This window comes from Lissotriton vulgaris, chromosome 1_2, assembly GCF_964263255.1.
Source record: "Lissotriton vulgaris chromosome 1_2, aLisVul1.2, whole genome shotgun sequence".
Lineage (NCBI taxonomy): Eukaryota > Metazoa > Chordata > Amphibia > Caudata > Salamandridae > Lissotriton > Lissotriton vulgaris.
Window position 1 is genome coordinate 101703283 of NC_141686.1, and position 23328 is coordinate 101726610.

Genomic DNA, 23328 nt, shown 5'->3' on the forward strand with positions numbered 1-23328 from the left:
AAACAATGATGAATTAAAGGAAGGGTTTTTTGAATGATCTTACTGGTGATCTCTGAGGGATTGATCATCGACCACTTGACAGTATAGCCATTAATTTTACTCATCTCCAGGGAGTGCTGCGCTAATAAACTTGTTTTTGAGCAGGCTGGGGATGGGGTATTTAATACTATAGTGATGCTATTGGAATAGTGGTCGCTTGAGGGATCGGTACCAGTTATAAAGTGCTTCAGTCGGTTGTTTAGGGCTTGGGAGCATAAGATAAAATCAATAGTTGTGGTAAATCCTCTACCATGAAAAGTCGGCTTGAACTCTACAGCAGGACTCACTAAAATGTTTGCGAATTCAAGTTCTAGTGCAAAAATACAATTATTTAATGCGTGACCAACTGTACTATGGGCAAAGTGGGCCAGGGGGGCATCATGCTCGTCTAAGAGCCCGCATATACCTTTGTTATAATTGTTACACAAATAAACATTAAAATCCCCACCCCACACAATATGACATTGTAAGTGTTGATTCATGACTTTTTGATCTTGTAAACACAGAGTGATTTCCGACAGAGATTTTACACAGTCGCTGGGCGAGGAATTATTGTACATATTGATGAGATAATAACAAGAATTATTGTCTGGAACTATTTTAAGGATTTGGAAGATGGACGAAGCTAACGGAACTTCCATGGTCGTGTAAGGAATTAGATTGGAAACATAGATGGCTAAGCCGCCCTTGGATCTTCCATGAGCGGACGGTATAGCCGGAAGATGGAATGTCTTGAAGCCCTGGATGTGAATAGGGTCGATTGCCCATGTTTCTTGAAGGCAAATTAGCTTATATTTGTTGGTCACTTCTATCCAGGACTGGAGATGGATTTTGGATCTTAAGCCAGCTACGTTCCAGTATATGATTGGAAGGTCCTGGGTTGTTGAAAGAGTAGGGTTTGAAGGCTGAAGTTCAACAGAGGAGTGTGGGGGGTGGGACGGGGACTGGGTGGTTGTGACAGAAAAAGAAAGGGTAGGTTTTGGCTCACTGAGTTGAGGAATGGTAGGTTGTTGGTTCAGAAACGGGTCAACAGGAGTGGGTGACAAAATGTGACACGAATCCTGGTGGTTAGAAGGTGACGGCTGTTGGGTCAAGGGTTGCTGGGGAGGACAAGACTCGGGCTGAGTACCATACAGGGATGGCGAAATAGGGCCAACCGTCCGAGTGCTCTTACAGGGGTCTTTGGGGTTGGGCGGAACACTGTTGGGGTTGCTGTCTGTAATGGGTAGAGTTGGTGGTCAGTCCACCATATCCAGACAGTCATATCTATTGGATAATGGTGGGCCTCTCCAGTTGTTAAAGTGGCCTGGTGGTGGATTGCTAAAACCATACCCGTATCCCGACCACTGATCTCGATCCCTGATCCCACCCCAGTTTCCTACCCTCGTCCAGGACCACGGAGGACCAGCGTTACGTCGTGTACTCGGGGGATAGAAATACGACAGATTGTGAGTGGCTATCCCTTCAGTAGAGGTATAATCACCCCAGGAGCAAATATGCTCGACTGTGTTGGAATCTTCAAAATTTACGATAACGCAGTCGCCCTGGATGTTTTTTGGTACGTTGCCTAACCAAGGAACTCTGCGCACTGTAGTAACTCTGTTGTCCATAAAGATTGGAAGCGGTCTGTTTTTGGACAACCAGTATATTACTTTATTTTTTAAAGACCAAACCGGTTTGTCTTGGTTTGGGGAGAGTTCCGGAACCCCAGTCATTATTACTACGTATGGAGAGGCCTCGGTGGGAGATGGATAGGGGGAGTCCTTCTCTTACGATTTTTCGGAATGGTATTGAATCCAGTAGAGTTATTGGGTCCAGTAGAGTTATTGGGTTGGGTGGGGGCAGGAGTGGGGGCTATAGAGGTAGGAAGGGAAGAAGGAGGGTTTGGTTGGGAGGGTAATGTTGGATTGAGATTGGTTGTAGAGCGGGACGGTAAGGGGTTAGAGGATTTAGGAGGTGGTTGTGGCTTATTTGTAGGTGCTGAGGAATGTTTTTGTATAGGCTTCTCAGGGACTTTTTGTTTGTTGGAGTTGGGGTTCTGCGCAGAGGTTACAGGCTTTGACGCTTTGGCGTTAGAAGCGTTTGAAGTAGTGGGCCTGCCTTGCGCCAAATTGGAATCCTTCTTGTTTCCTTTACTTTGGTTTAGTTCAAGAGCCAATTGAGTTAGTTGAGACTGAACCAAGTGTAGAGCCTTTTCTATGGGTTCCAAGTAGGATTTAAATAAGTCTCCGATTCTGGTGAGCAGTAGGCTATCGTTACTATATGTGTTAGTTGTAACGTTACCATTTTCCATATCTCCTCCACTGTCATAGCTACTTGAGCTAGTGTAGCTGATATTCGGGTTAGCAGAGATAGAATCCGCTATTAGTACATTTGACAGTGAAGGAGAATGGTGGAGGGTTGGAGGGTTAGGGATTTGCGGGGGAGGATTGGAGGCAGAAGGTGTTACAGGGATAGTTGTGGTAGAGGGGATGGTGGGATGGTGGGGCTTGGTAGTTGTCTTCTTCTTTAGTTTTTTGGGAATTGCTCCTTCTCGTAGACCCCTAGCCATTGGAGAAGAAGGGGTGGTATCTGATTGTGTAACAAAGATAACTGGAGTTTTTTCAAGGGAGAGATGGGATTCAGAGAGATCTAAAGAAGCAGAAAGGTCCACTGTACAGGGAACGGTGTGCGCTTCTGCATGTACTGACACTGGAGGAGGTAGATCAGCAGGACGTAGGGGGGTTTTTGCAGTGGCCAGTAAGCCCATTGAAGAGCGTCTGGCAATCATCAAGTCCTGCGAAATCCTCCGGTCTAGTAGGATAATACCCTGCTCAATAGCATCGTTAGCTTTGGTTATAAATTGGTCAATTGGCCCAATGACCTCACCCGCAGATTGAGCCTGCTTTTTAACAGTATTCCTGGTGGTTCTCGGGGACATTGTACCATAAAAATTGTTACAATAGTAAAGTACAGTGAATATACTAAGGCCAATATAAAAAAACTAACGGAACTTAAATAGATGTAATGTCAGTAGCAGAATGTAAAAGCAAGCTGCAAATAGGGTGGCCCAGTCCAGTCCTGCCCGGTCTTGAACGGGCTTAAACGGGCCCGCCCTTTGCCCAGGCTGCGACCCGCGCGCGTCCCGCGATGCGCGTTATAGCCCTTGCTTAAGAGTCTGTGAGGTGAGGGGAGGGCGGGGCACTGGGAGGGGGCGCGGCACCCTCGGGAAGAGGAAACAGCTGATGTTAGTAGCGCTGTACCTCGCAGTCCCGGGGCCGCGCCTCTCGCCTCCTCTGCGGCCTCGCGGTGGTTAACTCCTTCCTCTGTGGCACGATGGACTTGAAAGAAAGTCTGCTACTCCAGTAGCAAGTGGCAGGTCAAACTGGACAACGCTGGCAATACCTCTAAAGGCGAGCGGCTCCCGCGAAGCGGGGGCCGCGAGAGGTTATGTACGCCTTGGGGGGCGGGGCACTGGGAGGGGGCGTGGCACCCTCGGGAAGAGGAAACAGCTGATGTTAGTAGCGCTGTACCTCGCAGTCCCGGGGCCGCGCCTCTCGCCTCCTCTGCGGCCTCGCGGTGGTTAACTCCTTCCTCTGTGGCACGATGGACTTGAAAGAAAGTCTGCTACTCCAGTAGCAAGTGGCAGGTCAAACTGGACAACGCTGGCAATACCTCTAAAGGCGAGCGGCCCCGCGAAGCGGGGGCCGCGAGAGGTTATGTACACCTTGGGGGGCGGGGCACTGGGAGGGGGCGTGGCACCCTCGGGAAGAGGAAACAGCTGATGTTAGTAGCGCTGTACCTCGCAGTCCCGGGGCCGCGCCTCTCGCCTCCTCTGCGGCCTCGCGGTGGTTAACTCCTTCCTCTGTGGCACGATGGACTTGAAAGAAAGTCTGCTACTCCAGTAGCAAGTGGCAGGTCAAACTGGACAACGCTGGCAATACCTCTAAAGGCGAGCGGCAACATGTAATCATTCCTGATAGACAGGCACTATAATGACAAAACCATAAGGCTCTCGCCCATTGCGTTCTGAGTTTCTTCTGGCCCTTTCCCTGCCAGTTGTACTTGTAATAAAAGTTTACCTTCATGGCGGTTACCTTGTCCTTTTACAGGCATGCGTATGTCCACCCTGAGGAGGCTCTTGGCACTGTTTCCAATTAATAGATATTATCCTCCTTTTGTTACAGGTTTGGACTTTCATAGAATCTTGTCACTCAGTACTGGTGTTCACGTGAATGGGGGAACTCACGACATCATGGATCAGAATCTACATCTATTTACGTTATGCTGTTTTCTGAAGTTAGTGCCCTCTGGTATGTTCATCATTCTTAATATTAGCCTGTCAACTTAATGTGGTTCATGTATTCCATTTAATTTTAATTTCTTTTGTTCTGTAGATGGACTGTGCATGACTCAGTACAGTACAATCTCTGCCAGACCTGGTGACACTGTCATCTTGCCCTGCAAGTTTAATGTCTTTCAAAACGTTTTTAATATTAGTTCTGTGGTTTGGCAGAAGACAACTCTGGAGGTTATTGCTATTGTAGATTTGGGCAATATTCCAGATAAAGGAAAGACAGTCCATGATAACAAGTACAAAAACAGGACTCGGATTCATCATGACTGGCTACTTACCGGACATCCAAACCTGACTCTCTACAATGTTTCAACGGCTGACCTGGGGAACTACACCTGCTATATCAATGCCAACAGCTGGACACACCGTTGTGCCAATGTTCATATCACACTCAGTAAGTAATCAGCTTTAATGTGCTCAGGAGGCAGATTTTTTAAATAAGAACCACAATGCTCAATCTATCACTCTTCTTCCTTTCTGAATACTTGAGCTTCAATTTCTGTCTCTCACTACATTTCCATTCCTACTTTTGCCCCTAAATATTTGCCTGAACTCAATATTGCTCATCCAATTCTTTTCTCTAAAGAAAAAGTTTCTTGTGCCACTCTCCCGTGTGCCTGCTTAGGCTAGTATGGGCTTTTTCTCAAATCTGAAAATCATTGTTAATTTTGAAAGATTCTTGATTTAATTATAAATTTATGATGCACTCATACATGGATGAAAACCTGGCCTAATTCTCTTAATACAGTATTCCTGTGACTTCACCCTTTACTTGCAATAGGAAAATAACAGGTTACCAAGCAGACTGATTATTTGCCTAGCCTTGTGAAGGTGAGTTTAAATGTTATTAAGGACTCGGAGGCGTGGATTCTGCTTTTTTTCCATCGCTTTACTATGTCTTCAGAAAAGCACAGCAGCCATTTTTACAACATTTAAACTACTCTTCTCATGAACACCGGAGAAAAGAGAAATATATAACACATTATTAGTCCTTCCTTCATGTCCATAACTATGCATCCATATACAGCTAGATTCATCAACGAAAAATGGGCTTGCAAAGGGCCAGATTCTGAGAATCTGGCCCTTTGCGAGTGCAATTTTTGCATTTGGGATTCATCATCCAAAATGCAAAAATCGCTAATAAAGAAATCGCAAATTTGCGAGGATTAGCATTTAAGGAATCTCTATTAGAGATTCCTTAAATGCTATTCATGAAACATTTAAAAATTGCGATTTCGCAATTTAGGAGCGCTATTTACCACGAAGTCAAACCTCGTGGTAAATAGCGAAAACTTAGAAAAATGCATTTAAATGCATTTTCTAAGTTGCATGTTACACACACACACATGTCCTTCGGAAATGTGTGTGCACAACATCAGTGTAAATTCACATTTCAGGGTGCTACAGAGTGTCCTTTGGACACCCCTGGCACCCTTGAAATCGCATCCTTATTTGCGATTATCAAATTGCTAATCGCAAATAAGGAATACTCCCCATTCATTCCTATGGGCCTTTAGGCCCATAGGAATGAATGGGGAGTTATTTGCGATTAGCACTTTGCTAATCGCAAATAAGGAATGTGTAGGAATCGCAATTTATTTAGCGATTCCTACATGAATCCCGTTTTGCAAGTCCTTAATAGCGATTCCTTAATAATCGCTATTAAGGACTCGCAAAACGGCACTATGATGAATCTAGCTGATAGTCCTTTGTCACTGACTGACCCACCTCTTTCTTTGCATGATATACGACACCCATCAAACTTTATCCGTCTTGTTTAGATCCATATTTCCTGCAACAAAAGATTATATCAGTCTCCAGTCTACAACATTTGCAATTCCAAATCATGATAACCAAAAACAGTGATCATTCATGACTAAAACCTCTATCACAACAAGCAATGCAATTTAGAGATAAACACAATGTTCATACACCGAACTCTTTGAAAGTATAATCATTTCACTTACAACTGGGAGGGTCCGCATATGAACTGCTCTCTGGGTGGGATACTCCTGGTCCCATGTCCTTAATAGAATTGAAACTTACCTTAACTCGCCTTCAAATGTTAGGCAAATTTTCGTTCTATGTCTGCTTAGATTATGCTATTTCAAAGCTTACTTACTACCACTAAATGAGCCACATCGAATATTGGTTTAAAGTAAAACCTTTTGAAAGTTGAATCTGAGGACCAGTCTGCTGAATGCAAGATGTAATCCAAACGTGCTCCAAGGGAGAACACCTTTAAAGTCAATGCTCTCCTGGCTGAGTGAGCACCAAACACTGAAGTGTTAATATCAGTTTCTTGCATTGCCCAACTAACCCAACGAGCAATTGTGGGAGAAGATACCTCCTTGAATGGCATTCTTAATGCAATCAATAGCTGTCTTTCTTCCGGAGGACGGGATTCTGATGTCATCTCTTCGTATGCTTTGAGGCATTGTACCACGTACAACTTAGGGGACTCTGTGAAAGCTGGATAAGAAATTGTATGCACGTTAGACTTGGTACATCTACTGACAGTAAAAACCTCCCCGCATAGTGATTTCAAGTTGTCATAACAGATCTAGGGCCAGATGTAGGTGGCCAAATAGCGAGCGCTAACGCTAAAATTCGCAGAATTTCAGGGGACTCTGTGAAAGCTGGATAAGAAATTGTATGCACGTTAGACTTGGTACATCTACTGACAGTAAAAACCTCCCCGCATAGTGATTTCAAGTTGTCATAACAGATCTAGGGCCAGATGTAGGTGGCCAAATAGCGAGCGCTAACGCTAAAATTCGCAGAATTTCAGCGTTCTCGATTGCTATTTGGCAGCGAGCAATGTAGGTAAGTTGAAACCTACTAGCAAAATAAGGAATCGCAAAATTGCGATTCCTTAGTTTGCTCTTGCATTAAAGGAATCGGAAATTGCGATTCCTTAAATGCAATGTAAGTAGCACAAAAGAAAGTTCACTTTAGCCTTAAGGAATCGCTAATTGCCACCAACTTCAAGTTGGTGGTAATTAGCGATTTCCTTTAAAAAAGCACTTTTTTGCTTTTTTTTAAAGTGCCATGTGGCACACATTCATGCCCTTGGGGCATGTATGTGCGCCACATGTGCACACATGCACATTTCAGGGGTGCAACAGGGTGTCCATTTGGAACCCTGGCACCCTTGAAATTGCTCCCGGAATGTGCGAGTGCCTCTTGGTGACTCGCAAATTGCGGGAGCAATTCCTATTCATTCCTATGGGCCCCTTGGCCCATAAAAATTAATGGGAAGGTATTCCTTAATTGCGAATCACAATTTGTGATTCCCAATTAAGGAATATTATGAATCGCAAAAAAATATTGCGATTCCTACCTACATGGCATTTTGCGATTCATTAATAGCGATTCCCTAAAAATCACTATTAAGGAATCGCAAACATGCATTTACCTACATCTGGCCCTTAGTATGGTATTTTCTGTTTTTGAATCGTAACACAGATTTCCTTCATGGAGATGAAAGATCTTATCTAAATCAAAATAATATAGGACAAGCTTGTGGCTATAACAAGACAATAAAGAAGTATGAGTGCATACATAAGATACAAATACTGTACAGTATAATACATACTATAAACTGAAACAACCCCGTTAATATTATCCCTACCACCCCCCCACCCTCCCTCCTGGCCTGTCTGTTCCTATGTGCCATACGACCTAGTGTGTGTGTGTGCCTATAATACTTGCTGCGAGTCACTCCTAGTAAGCAGTTATAATGGGGATTGTGAACTTTACCAGCCCTTGGGATCAAGGGCCGCGTTCAATTGGATATCGCCTGGGGTAGGGTTGATATGCCTAGGGTGAAGTTCTAGTGCTTTAAAACCTTCCAGCATAAAGTGCTTGCGTAGACCGAGAGCCTCTTCGCATCTAAGTGCAGCACTCTCGGCACCGCACCACAGTACCACCTTCTCCTGCCACGCAACTAGAGTAGGGGAAGTAGGGGATTCCATCTCATGGTGATCGCTCGTATGGCCAATATTAGGGCGAGATTGAGAAATCGCAGTTGAACTTTCAAGGCTCTTGTGCACCTGCGGAGACCCAACAGACACTCCAGTATATTGTCCGTAAGTGGTAAATGTGTGACCTCTCCAAGTGCAGTTCAGACCCACTCCCAATAGTCACGCAAATGAGAGCAAGCCCATAGCATGTGGGTGAAGCCCGCCTCTTCGGACCTGCAACGTGGGCAGTGATGTTGTGTGTCGGGGAACATGCGATGAATCGGTTTTGGGGTCAAGTAGAATCTGTGTAGCACCATGCATTGTATGAATTTAAATTTGGCATTGTGGGATACACGCTTGGGGTGTTCGAGAATACTCGCCCGTGCTTTATCAGTCAGTGCAGCTTCAGTTGTCTCAGACCATTTTGTCCTAAGGTCAGCGAGTGGGATGGAGACTTGTGCCCGAATACCAACAAATAACCATCTAATAAGATGGCTGCCCTCCCCATGTAGTAGAGTGACCGTACCAGTTTGTGTTGCGGAGGTTCAGTACGTTGAGGTGCCCATGTCTTCCTAACCTAGTGAGATACTGCTGCATGGGTTAAATAAAGGTGATCCGGTATGCCAGTGGCCGGTACAAAGGCGTCATGGTCAAGGAGGGCGCCATCTCCAAACAGCGACCCCACCTCCCCTACACCAGTTTCCGCCCATACTCGTAGCTGAGCCTTTGTGAGCCTGCCACCAGCGGTTGGCATTCTCAATAAGGGAACGTTACTGGCGTATGGTATCCCATCCGAGGTGTACTGCAGAGCCCTCCTCCAGCAATGGAGTGCCGTTTTAAGTAGCGGAGGCACTGCGGGGGGGGGAGGGTACTTTCGGCAATAATAGTGTATGTCAGTCTCCCCTCTCTCTAAGTCTCGGGTCTCATATCCTATTTCCTGCAGGTTCCTGCCTGCTGTCCAATACAATAACGATGACAGCATAATAATAGGCCCTAAAGTCAGGTACCCCCAATCCGCCCTTGTGGGGTTCTAACTGTAATTTCTTGAGGCTCACCATACATCGTCCCATCCCCCATATAAGCTCTTGTAGGATTGTGTCAAGTGTGCGAAAGGTGGACTGAGGAATCACTAAAGGTAAATTCACGAAAAAATATAAGAGTCGGGGAGCACCACCATCTTAGAGATGGCAACCCGCCCCATCGCCGACAGTGGTAGGGATGTCCAAAAGGAGACACTTGAGAGGACTGCAGTAATCGCCTTGGACAAATTACCATCAATTTGGTCCGCCTGTGGCCTGTATATCTGAATACCTAGGTATTTAAATGTGTGGTGTGTTACTGGTAGGGTATATGTGCCAAAAAGCAGCGCGTTGGGGTGGGGACAGTCACGGAGATAGAAAGCATTCGATTTTCCTTTGTTAATGGCAAGGCCTGAGATACGCTCAAATGTAGAGAAAATGGTGGGGAGGGGCTCTGTCCGGGCAGAGAGGTCACGCAGGTAGAGGATTATGTCGGTGGTGTAGATTGAAATTAAGTGTGTGGGGCCACTATTGCTATCCCCACATTGGTCTTTGTGAATTAGAGTAGTGAGGTAGGGCAGTAGTCAGTTTGCTAAGATTTTACTGAGGACCTTGTATTCGGTCACTAATAGGGACAAGGGCCGGTAACTAGATAATTCTGTGCCGCCTCGTCCCGGTTTGGGGAGTAAAATGACTAGGGCTTGCATAGTGGTATGGGGCAAGTGACCGGACTCCAAGGCAATCTTGCATAGCTCCTCTAACTTAGGAACAAGAGCGGCTGAGTAAGTTTCAAAGAATTCTATGCACTGCTTGCAATTTTCATCTGGAGGCCCCCCAGTTATGTAGAAACTTGTCATCGGGTCCCAAGACTTCTCAGTCCTGGTCTTTCGGCAGTTTGAACTGCCGGTCCTTAATCAAACACAAAAGAAACATCTTTGATCTTCTGGCTGGTGAGTCTCTGGATGCTTTGTTTCTGACGGACACTTGGCTGCATGAAAGTGCGGGCCCTGAAATCGCGGAAGCCTTGCCCACAAACTATGCCATTGTCAGGAGAGACAGACCTATAAGAACAGGGGGTGGCATTGCGATCATTTTTAAAAAAAAATCGATGCAGTGCACTTTAGAGTCGGTCTCTTTGAGTCCCGGTGAGGCGGCTCTTTTTAAACTTACTTTGCTCCCAAATTTTACTTTGACCGGACTGTTAGTTTATCGACCGCCCAGTTCCGTTCAGTCATGGGCGTCAACATTTTCTGACTTTATCGCAGCTATTCTGGTAAATTCAAGAAACTTCGCCATCATAGGTGATCTTAATATTCATCTAGACGATCCACAGAACAAAACAGGTAGGAACCTGATTGACGACCTCTCAGCTATGAACATCACTCTGTGGAATTCGGGAGCCACTCATATAGGTGGACAACTATTGGACCCCATTTTTTCCAACCTTACCCATCTACATTGTTCCCCTGCTCTGTCCCTACAATGGTCAGATCATTTTCTGTTAAAATTTAGGCTGTCTACTCCTGCGGCTTCCATCTTTTCTAACTCGACAGTAAGGACCGGTAAAAGGGATTGGAAAAAGCTGGATATGAATCATCTGAAATCTGTTCTAGAATCCATTTCAGCAAGTGATCTACTAGACACGGACGATATAGAGATAGTGTCTGGTAAGATCAACGCGTGGCTTTTAAAGGCCGCAGACATCTGCTTGCCTTTAACACAGGCAAAAATGAATGCCCATAAAACTCCAGCGCCATGGTTTAACGAATCACTCAAGACCGACAAATCTAAATGTAAACGGCTGGAGCGCCTCTGGAGGAAAGACTACTCCTTAGAAGCAGGGCAGACTTATAGAAAAGAACTCAAGCTTTACCACATAGCCTGCACTACTACGGGAGCTGGCTATGTTGCAAAGACCATCTCTGAGGCAATAAATAAATCGAAAACATTGTTTAACTTAGTTAAAGAGCTGGCTGGCTCACAAACTATGTCTAAACCCCGTTCGCTGAGTAGTGCTCAATGCGAAGAATTGGAGCAATTCTTCACTAATAAGATTGATATCATTTACTCGGACATATTAAAACAACATCAAGCACCAGCCATAGCTAACACTGATTCAGGCCACACTGACTTGGGTACCTCTATCCAGTCAGCCTTGACCTATGAGCCACTAACCTCCTGGCCAGAGATGACAGTTCAAGGCCTTCAAGAGAGTTTAGGGAAATTGAAGTCGGGTTCTCCAGCTGACCCTCTTCCAATTTAGATTCTGAAACTTTTAGACGCCCCTCAACTTTCTGTAATTTAAATGCCCTAAACCTGTCCCTACATAATGCCACGGTCCCGGCTTTGTGGGAGCACGCTATGGTGTCACCTTTATTAAAAAAAACTACGGACGACCCCAAAATCCCCGCTAATTTCCGGCCTATCTCCCTCTTGCCTGCTTTCTCCAAAATCTTGGAGAAACATGTTCATAGCCACCTAGTCCAGTACACGGAGGCTAATGAGATACTCCATACCTCGCAGTCAGGTTTCCACCCTGGGTTCTCCACGGAAACCACCCTGCTGGGAGTGACAGAAAAGATACGCCAATTGGTAGATAGAGGTGACTCAGCTGCGCGGATTCTACTTGATCTCAGCGCAGCGTTTGACACCATTTCCCATAACATCTTGCTAAAATCCCTCTCTGCCGTGGGTATAAGGGGTAAAGCTCTGGACTGGATCGCATCCTTTCTTACTAAGAGAACTTTTCAAATCACCTCGAATACAGTCTCTTCTGACATTCATCCCTCTCCGTATGGAGTTCCTCAGGGCTCTGCACTTAGCCCCTTGCTATTCAATTTATATGTAACTCCACTAGCTAGGATTGCCGAATCTGAGGGTCTGACTATGTTCTCATACGCAGACGATTCCCAGATAGTTTTCTCACTTTCAAATACTGGTGATGTTTCCACTTCCCTCTTGCAGTCTGGTCTTAGTAAGATTGCAAAATGGATGAGGGACAACCAGAGGTTTTAATACTGGGCCCCAAACAAGATCTCTGGAGCCCGAGACATTGGCCCCCGGAAATGGGAATCCTTCCCATTCCTTCGGAACAGGTGCGAAATCTGGGGATTATCATCGACAAGGGTCTAACTATGCAACCCCAGGTTAGGAAACTTACTGCCACCTGCTTTACCATCTTGCGGTGGCTCAAGAAAATTATTTGGATGTTGCCCGGAGATACTCAGAGGTCCGTTGTCAATGCTCTAATCACTTCTCGGCTGGATTATGGCAACGTCCTCTATTTGGGGGCATCCCAGGCTGTCAGACGCCTTCAGCTTGTGCAAAATGCTGCGGCAAGGCTGCTATGCAAATGCCACAGAATGGAACGTATGTCAGGACATATCCGTACACTACATCGGCTTAGAATTGAAAATCGAGTCAAGTTTAAGGCCCTTAGTTTTATGCACAGGATTAAATGGGGCATTGCCCCGAGATACCTACAAACCCTGATGCATATATACACTCCGGCCCGCTGTCTGAGATCTTCTCATGGCCTCTTTAGTCTGCCCAAGATCCGTCTTGCCAGGATGGGAGGTAGGTCCTTTTCTCTATTGGGCCCAAAATTGTGGAACTTCCTCCCCATGGCATTACGCAAGGAACCGAGTTATATGCACTTTCGTAGAGCCACTAAAACCTGGTTGTTTAATCAATAAGTAGCCCCTCTCTGCACCACAGTAAATGCTGTACTCATAGGCTTTCTGTCTCGTTAGCGCCGGGAAACCCTTTTGGGTAGCTGTCGCGCTCTAAAAGCTCAAAAAATAAATAAATAAATAAATAGGCCATAGAGTGTCCGCTTTAAGACTTGGGTATGTGAAACTGTTTAAAAATTCATCCACTAAGATGTTGTCAATGTGCTCAGGTTTGTTATAAAGATCGCTATAGTAATTACAAAAGGCACGGTTTATCTCTAATTGAGTGTGGACCATGCCCTTATTAGGTATGTTAATCCGGGCGATGATGGGAGGGGTTGGGCTGTCCCGCAATATCCGGGCCAACAGCGCTCCTGACTTGTCAACCTCAGTGTGTTTCAGTTGTGTAAACACCCTACAGTCAATATTGAATGTCTTTCTTAATGCAATCAATAGCTGTCTTTCTTCCGAAGGACAGGATTCTGATGTCATCTCTTCGTATGCGCTTAGGCATTGTACCACGTACAACTTAGGGGACTGGATAAGAAATTGTATGCACGTTAGACTTGGTACGTCTACTGACAGTAAAAACCACGCATCCCTGTGAAAGCACTCTCGCTGTTATATCCAAAGCACACACATCTGAGACCCGTCTACACGATACAGGGCAGAGTAACATCACCAATTTGGCCGAAAGGTCTTTTTGATGTAGAAACAACTGATGCAGTTGCCAGGACAGAAAGAGGGTCAACCCCAAATTCACATCCCGAAGCACAGAATATCACGATTTGAGTGGAAGAGAGAGGCAGATGTCCAAAGAAGCTTGCAGGCAAAGAGGTGTTCGCTAACCGGCGCAACATCAATCGGAACATGACCCGCAGAAATAGCTGATCAGTCTGCATTAATCGTGCGATACTGCAATCCTTTCTCCGCCAAAATTAGAAATAAAATTCAGCACTTGTACTACATCTGTGACCACGGGATCCACACACTGTCACAATCACTAACATACCTATCGAAGCATGGAAGAGCAGTAACATTTGGTTGTGCCGTCTGCCCACACTCTAGAAAGAAGGAGTTCAGTGTGTCGCAAAAGTTCTGGGAGTGACCAGCGTAGCCTGTAATCCTCCACACCATCAACAGCAAGGAACCTTCCAACATCAGATGATGAGGGGTTAGATCTGGACTCATTAGAATCTGAGGAAACAGAGGGAGTTGCATTGGAGAATCCCAAGAAATTTCCAAAAGTACTGGAAACCATACTTGGGATCGCTAGATTGGTGTTATCAGGACCACCTCCGCTCCTTGCCTGCACACCTGAGCAGCTGCTCAAGTGATCATCGTGAATGGGGGTACACATATCCCTTCTCCTGGCTCCAATAGTGGAAAAATGTATCCAACGCTTCTGCTTGGTGGACTGGCCTCCAGCTGTAGAAGTGCAGTAACTGGTGGTCAAGGTGGAATGCAAACAGGTTGAGAACGGCCTACATTGCGAATGCAGATCCCCAAAGACCTGAGGGTCCAGCTTCCATGCACTCGAGTCCCGAGGATGACGGGAATGCCAGTCTGCCACCGGATCGGCTTGGCCTGGGAGTTATTACGCATTCACTGAGATCTGGTTCTCCAGACAGAAGTACCAAAAGTTATTTGCCATATCTGCCAGTGCTCGTGACCTGGTACCTCCCAAATGGTTAGTATATCTCACCGCTAAGACATTGTCCGTCTGCAGGATGACTCTCAATTGAATCCAATCTCTGGTCCAACAATTGACAGCGAATGACTCTGCCAGGAGTTTGAGACAGTTTATGTGTAAACTTTGCGCTTGTTGTGACCAACTTCCTCCTGTGGAGAAGTCCCCACAGTGAGCGCCCCAGCCTAGTCTGCTGGCATCTGATTAATTTCCGAAATTGTGAATTGAACTGAAAAGTGCTCTACCTTTCAATGCCTCCATATGGGTAAACCACCAGGCGATTTCTTCTCTCACCTCATCTGTTAATGGCACTGATTGAGAATACATCAGTCCCTTCCACAAGTGGTACGCTTTGAGGTGCTGGAGGGCCCAGTAGTGGAGCGGACCTGGAAAGATCACCTGGATGGAGGAGGATAAGATTGCTACTAAGCGGGTGATCTGTCGGAGCGACGTGTGGGTTTTGGCTAACATCTGCCCTATTTTCGCCATCTTCCAAGAAGAAAGGCTCAGAGTCGACAAAGTGGAATCTACCACGATACCCAAGAAGACAACTTGTTGAAAAGGGGTATGAAGCGGCTTGCTCTCATGTATTACAAAACTAAGGCCCAGTAGGAGATTGACCGCAGACTGAAGCTGTGACACATGTCTCCTTGGACCCTGGGCCATGAGGATCATGTTGTCTAAATACACAATCAGGCATGCGCCCTGTGCCCTGAGAAACTTGATCGCCAGTTTTGGGACTTTTGTGAAGCACCACAGTGGCGACGACAGGCCAAATGGGAGGGTGGGGAACTTGAATATCTGAGAGCACCACCTGAACTGAAGGAACTGCTGATGAAGGGAAAACAGGTACGGACAGGTGTGCATTCTTCAGGTGCAATGGTGCCATCCAATCCAAAGGCAGCAGCACGTCCCAGTGAAAATGAATCCAGTCAATTTTGAAGTGGCGAGAATCCAACCATTCGTTGAAGTCCCTGAGGTTGATAGCTGGTTTTCGCCCCCCATTGGTCTTGTGGACCAGACAAAATGGGGCTCGGGAACCCGTGGGGGTGTGCCATTGACTGTTATATTGCCCCCTTACGAAGAAGGACTGATACCTCATTGTCTATCAAGGCCTCGTCGCGATTGGAAAACAAATGGGAGGTGAGCGGTAGGTCTGTTGGGGTTGCCATAGAATTCAATCTGAAAACCTTGTACAGTTTGTAAGACCCATGCATCCGAGGTGATGGAGGCTAACACTGAAAGAAACCTTGCCAAATGCCCTCCTACCTGTACTTGCGCAGAGGGAATAACACAGTTGGTAGTGTTTTCATTGGCTTGACCTTCGTAACAGCCTCAGCCCAAAAACCTCTGTCCTCTGGTGGGTAGAAGGTGTTGAAACATGTTGCCTTAATACTAACCACTTCCAGAGTCTTATCCTTTTTGGGGAGGAGAAAAGAAGAGTTGGCTGGTCATGCGGCCCCTACCACAACTGGCCCGTTCGAATACCCTTGGGGTAAACACTCTCTTAATGTTTGACTGCGCCTTATCAAATGACGTGTAGGTCACTACGAATTTTCCAAGTTACTGCATTAACGGGTCTCCAAAGAGAGCCCCTCGGGCGTCTGCACCCGCTTCTGACGAGGCTAGGTCCCCCTACTTGAGGTCAACCTTAATAAGCAGGGAGCGGCGACGATCCATTGAAAGGACGCAGTTGGCATACCCCATAAAGGTTATCTCATGTTACGCCCTCTTGGACAGGACGTCAGAAGAAATAACGCACCCATTCATCTTTGCCTCCTCCGCCATGTCCAGAATTTTGGTCATAGAGCCTATGGTGTTGAGGGGTTTGTCCTGGCATGATTGCCAGGACCTAATAATGCCCTTCTTGGGGTCCTTGATACATTTTGTCAAAATGGTGACCATCTTCGGGACAATATCAAGGATCGCAGCCACCTTTCCCTTCTGAGAAAGGTGAGGGACTCAGCCCAGAGACAATCGTGGGCTTCCTTTTTAAAAGGTTTGCTTAGTCGACCCTCTACATGGAATGGATAATATCATCGGGATACCATTGTTCGCGTCCATTCTTGGGCCTGCATCTGAAGAAGGGCACTAAGGTCTGGAGGATCCAGCCTCATCATCTGTGGCGATCCTTGATATTGTCCCGAAGATGGTCATCATCTGTGTCCCCCGGGGAATCCCTGTTATCTTGCTGATCAGGAGTGACTGGATTGTGAGGAGGGGAGGATTGGGGGTCTCATCCTGGCTTTCTTGGGTAGGGTTTTGAGGTAGGAATGCCTGCTTGAGACGCTCAAAAGCCTTCTTGATCCACCCCTTCTAAACATGTCTTGCCCGTGGGAGGAGATTCCATATTCATGTCTGGCTGTGTGTGGGGGGGGGGGGAAATCACTGGAGCATGCCCCTGTCACGTGCATTCTTGCGCAATCCGTTCAGAGAGGCGCTGCTTCATGTGGGCCATAAGATCATTAACTACCCTAAAAATTGAGGCATCTTCTGCCTCATAAAAATCGTCGTCCCACTGGAGGAACGAGAGAGAATCCTCCTCTTCATAGGTGGTCTGTTCTATCGTGCCAAGATGCTGCTCTCAGAGTGCTTTGGACACCGTCTGGCACTTGCACAGCAAAGGGAACAATTCACAATTCACAATTCACAGCCTCAGCCCAGGCTCTGGGGTGTGGGGGGGGGGGGGGAGGGGCTCCTTTGTGCATCGGACATTCTTGAATTGTAAATATTTAATCATGGGTTTTCTCTTTTTTTTCCTTTTTCTCTTTCCTTTTCTGTGTCTTCATTGGTATAATTTTCCATATTTTTTATATTATAATGTTTTCTTTTTTTTTTTAATTTAAAATTTGAGGCACGTATTCTGTTAACTTGAGCCCTTGTTAGGATTCTTGTCTCTTTCTAGGGAGTCATGGTCAAGTATCATTTAGTCTACTTCACCAGATCCCGGCTGTACACAATGGAGAGGGCGCAAACCCCTAACTGCTTGTGATTTGATTGAACAGCAGGCCCTTTCTTCCACACAGTCTGGATTTGCCCATAACATACAATCAGGAGGTTGTAATAGAGCTTGCGTAATCTTGGAAACTTGCATCCGAATTACACCACAGTTCTTGGTTCTAGGAATACCGAACGACGTAGATCTTCCCTGAAAACAATTTAAAAATCACATACCTAGAAATTGGGGAGCCCCATCCCTCCCACTAAGACCCAATGGGTGGCTGGTATGATTTACTCTATGGAAGCAGAAAGAGTTGTCTGAGTCACTAGGCTGAGTCACTAGAAAGAGTTGTCTGAGTCACTAGGCTGTCTAAGGAAATTTTGGGAGTTCAAGGGGCAGTGGATGATCTATTACGGCCTGGGCTAGGAGACCCTGGCTCCCCAAACAGCCTTGTCTTGTTAGGGCGCAGTCTGGCAACCCCAAGAGGGCAGGAACATTGTTCCGATGCCAGGGGTACGGCAGACATATGGGGAGGGAATTGGTCACTTAACCAGCCGCTGGTGCCGAAGGAGAGATTAACTGACTCTGAATACCATGTACTACTCACTTGATACTGTGAATGTAATATGTGTGCTGTTGGCTATTTTTGCTGTTGTTGTGAGAAAGAAACAAAGAAAAAGTTTTTAGATGGATAAGTCTGCACCATTTTAAACTTGTAGGTAACATGTAGTGCCCTCTGGAAGTAAAAGGGAGCAGCCCCCTTCTAGCCTTGCTTTGTATATGTAGAGCAAAACTGTTTTCATTACTTCAAAAAATATATTTTTTTAAAGCAGTATAAAAAGATTAGGAAAGTTGCGTCTGCTCCCACAGCATTATATTTTCAAAAGAGACTTCTCATCAGATATTGGAGCAGACTTTTCACCTTGCTCATTGCATAGATTAACATTTGTTGGTAAACTACAAATAAATAAACAAACATTTTCTACATGGGATGTGGAATATAAATGTTGCATATTCAGCGACTGTAAAAAGGGCAGGGGTTCCCTCACGTCCATATTTGGTGAAAACTTTGTCAAAAGCGGAGCTTACAAATCAGAGGTTTACAGTTCCACTTTTTTTCTCTTACCACATCCACCTGAAAATGCTGTGCTAGTTGACTGCAGCTTTCAAAACCTTTCTTAACTAAGGGTTTGATGAAGACTGCAGCTGGTCTGAGGCTTACGGATTCATTTTGCGTTTATAAGGAAATGTATGTTGAGCTATGTTGAGCATTAAAAGTGATGCTTTGCACCTCATGAGCTAGGCTTGTGAGCCGTTGACATCTCAGTAGGTGTCAGACTAGTTACAACTGGTCTAGTTAGAAATCTTTGTGGAAGAGGGGAGGTTGGAATTTGGAGCAACAGTAAGGCGGATTACAGGATGGTCTGCTCTGTCAGAAGTCTAAAGTGGACTCTTGTGACCTGAATAGAGCTTGCTTAAAGCTCTCTCTTTGAACACTTTAGGTGGAAGGGAGCCAAGGCTTACAGAGTTGGGTTTGGACCCGATTGGCCTTCAAGTTGTCACTAGGCACTACAGCCTCATTGGACTCCTGGTAACTAACTGATGATTAGCAATAGGTAGGACACATGAAGGAAATGTGAATGAAGGCTGAGTGTATCCGAGGTAATCGAGGTTACACTTAAACGCAGGAGGAAGACATAGAGATGCCTGCCAGAACCCACCATTGGGATGTAGAGGTTTTCGATATACTGCATTCTAACAGGATTTGAATGCCCTAGTTAGGTGTGTTGCTTAAGGAATCTGCAGCTTCCTTGATCTGAACATTTAAAAATTTGCAAACATTCGTGACAAGAATTTTCAATTCTATTAAGGACTAGGAGGCGAGGATTATGCTTAGTCTCATTTCTTTACTGACACATAGCAGCCAATCACATTACAGTAAAGAAAAAACAGAAATACGTCACCCATGAACCCAGGGCAACCATCGAGTACACCCATAGTATATAAACAGTCTCAGAGGTAACCACTTCCTCTTTCTTTGTCCAAAATCCAGTAGAAAGAACCAATTAAACATCAGAAAACCAAGGAGAACATCATCCGAAAGGGCCAAAATCCGAACGAGGAGGCGGAGGAACTTCCAAAAGCCACAGGAACAGAAGCAGGCCAACGAGGAGTAGAAACTCGCAGCAGAACTTCCACAAGGGCGGAGCCGGAGGAACCTCACTTGGGATCAGAGCCTGAAAAGAGACACAAAGCCGTAATACACATCCTGTGTAATCATGAGCAAATAAAGGGTGGGTAGAGAAAAAACCAAAGCATTCATCACATTTCATTAGGAAAGATCTATGAAGTATTGCATAGTAACAATATAATAGATACATGCATATACAACGGGTGGGATAATCCTCGCCTCCTAGTCCTTAATAGAATTGAAAATTCTTGTCACAAATGTTTGCAAATTTTTAATTCTATGTCAGGACAGGAGGCTCCGATTATGCTTGTTTAAAGCTGATCCACCACTACAGAAGCAACACTATCGATAGGTTTAAAATAAAAAGTCTTAAACACAGAAGCAGATGACCAATCTGCAGCCTTCATTATATCAAACAGAGTAACACCCATGGAATAGGCTTTGGACGCCATCGCTCCCCGTGCAGAGTGTGCGCCAAACACAGAAACATCAATTCCAGCTTCAGACATAAGTCCCCGCACCCAGCGCGCCAAGGTAGCTGGAGAGACAGGGCGAAAAGGCTTTTGTAATGCAATCAGAAGCGGACCCTGCATGTCTGAGCGCAAAGAAGCGGTACTCACCTCATAATCCTTCAGGCATTGAACCACACAAAGGTTGGGGTGAGAAGGAAAAGAAGGATAAGAAATAGAAGGCGTATTAGATTTGGTACGTCTGGAGAGACGAAAGGAAACTCCTTCAGGAGTAAAGCTGCGACCCGCCAGGTCCAAAGCGTGTACGTCCGACACGCGCTTACATGAGACCAAACATAACAACATAGTCAGTTTTGCAGATAGTTGCTTGCGAGATAAGGAAGCATTGGAAGGCCAGGCCTCCAAAAATCTGAGAACAACCGAAACATCCCACAAGGTAACATACTTAGGAGTGGGAGGTTTTGCGAAACGAACTCCTTTAAGTAACCTGGAAACAAAAGGATGTTCACCCGCGGGTTTCCCATCTATGTGGGCATGACCCGCCGAGATAGCCGACCGAAAACCGTTGATAGTCGAGTAAGCCAGACCAGAGGTGGCTAAGGAGGCCAAGAAATTAACAATCATGCTGATATCTGCTGAAACGGGATCAACTTGGTGTTGTGAACACCAATCACACCAACGCTTCCAAGACCCCTTATACCGTTTGTGAGTATTGGGAGCCCATGCTTCACTAAGGAGCTTGGAAGCGTCGCTTGAAAGGCCTGGGAGCGACCAGCGATCCCCGAGATCCTCCACGCGAGAAGTGGGAGGGAGCCTGAGAGGATCAGGGGATGAGGATCTCCGAGAGGGTCCAACAGGAGATTCCACAATGGGGGAAGGAGAAACGGTGGAGCCGAACACATTTCTAGAAGGACCGGAAACCACGCTTAAGCCCTCCAGAGAGGGGCAATCAGAATCAGATCCGTCTGAAATCGTTTGGAGTAGGCCAATACCCTGGGAATCATCAGAAATGGAGGAAAGGCATAACAGAGGGTCGATGGCCACTGCTGGAGAAAGGCATCCGTGGCCAGAGCCTGAGGATCCGGCCTCCAACTGTAAAAATGCGGAAGTTGCGCATTGAGGCAAAGAGATCTAGTTGGCAAGGACCCCAACGCCGATGGAGAGCACGGAAGACCCGAGGATGCAGCCTCCAATCGCTGTAATCCCGGAGATGTCTGGAGTGCCAATCCGCTATCTGATTGTGGCATCCCGGAAGGTACTCCGCAATAACAGTGATCTTCTTCTGCAGACAGAAGTGCCAAAAATCTTTGGCAATCTCCGCCAGGATTCTGGACCTGGTCCCGCCTAGTTTGTTGACATAGCGGACTGCTGATATATTGTCCATCCGGAGAAGGACACAACAACTGGTTTGCAGAGGAGAAAAACATTTGATCGCAAAGGAACCCGCTAGAAGTTCCAGACAGTTGATATGTAGTGTCAATTCCTGAGGGGACCAACGACCCCCGGTCGAGACCGAGCCGCAACGGGCTCCCCAGCCCCACCGACTGGCATCGGATTCTATCACTAGATCCGGAGACACACCGAAGAGGGCTCGGCCGTTCCAGGCCTCCATGTGGTCCAACCACCACTGCATCTCCCACCGGACCTCCTCCGTAAGAGGAATCTGATCGGAATATCCGAGGCCTTTCCGGAGATGAAGAATTTTCAGGCGCTGCATTGCCCTGTAATGCAGGGGACCCGGAAAAATCGCCTGGATGGAAGACGCCAGCAGACCGACTACACGTGCCAATGACCTCAACGACACAGTCGGTCTGGAAATAACAGATGTCAACTCTCTCTTGATATAACGCATCTTTTGGTTGGGCAAGAGAAGTTGACAAGTTACCGAGTCGATCTGAAAGCCCAGGAAATCGATACGCTGGGATGGAACCAACACCGATTTCTGAACATTGATTAGAAAACCCAGAGACTGTAAAAGAGTGATGGACAATTCCAGATGTTGAAGAAGTTTGAGTGGACAATCCGCCATAAGGAGAATATCGTCCAGATAAATAATCAACCTGACACCCAGAGACCGAAGATGTTCCACAACTGGTCGCAACAGCTTCGTGAAGCACCATGGAGCCGACGAAAGACCGAACGGGAGAACCTGATACTCGTACCAGACTCCCTGCCAGAGAAACTGGAGAAAACGGCGATGTGGTTTGTAAATCGGAACCGAGAGATATGCATCTTTGAGGTCCAGCCTGACCATCCAATCCCCTTCTCGAAGGAGATCCCTCAAGAGATGGATTCCCTCCATCTTGAAATGTCGATAGACGACTCCGCCGTTGAATTCTTTCAGGTTGAGAACAAGGCGAGCACCGCCCCCTTTTTTCTCGACCAGAAAGACAGAGCTGGCAAACCCCTTTGGATGACGGGTGGTTGGAATCACCGCCCCCTTCCTGAGAAGAGAGTCTATCTCCTCGGAGAGACAAACCTGATCCTGAAGAGAAAAACGCAGACAAGGAGGGGGACAAGTCTGATGCATCGGGTGATAGAATTCTATTCTGAACCCTTGAACAGTTTGTAGCACCCAAGCATCGCCGGAGAGCATGCGCCAATTCTGCAGGAAAAACTGAATGCGACCCCCCAACATCACATCGCATGCAGGAATCAGTCTCACCTGTAGAGTGGGAATCTTGGTATTGTCCCTGATGACCACCGGAACGTCCTTTGCCGTACTGGCCTTTTCCTTTTCTGGAAGGATAAAAGTTGGCTCTCGATGAATAACCTGCGTCGTAGGAGCCTCTGTGCTGAGAGGAATTGCCTCTCTGGGACTGACTGGCAGAACCACGGCCGAACGAGCGTCCCCTACCTCGTCCGGCCTTTCCAAAAACCGGACGCATGGCTCGCCGCAAGGAGGCCTGCGCCTTGTCGATGCCACTGAAGGTGGATACAAAGCGCGTGAGTTCCTTAAGGAATGGCTGGCCAAACAGGAGGCCGTCCGCCTCAGGGCCCGACTCA

General features: G+C 46.5%; 1 protein-coding gene across 4 annotated transcripts in view; it reads left to right on the forward strand.

The window, feature by feature from the left end:
- LOC147734624 (uncharacterized) overlaps positions 1 to 23328 on the forward strand; it is a 104494-nt gene that overhangs the window by 54959 nt on the left and 26207 nt on the right. For all 4 annotated transcript variants that reach the window (XM_086952912.1, XM_086952913.1, XM_086952915.1 and 1 more), the window contains exons 2-3: positions 4206 to 4331; positions 4416 to 4769. In XM_086952912.1, coding sequence (XP_086809038.1) covers positions 4206 to 4331; positions 4416 to 4769 — 480 coding nt within the window. The remainder of the gene's footprint in view (positions 1 to 4205; positions 4332 to 4415; positions 4770 to 23328) is intronic.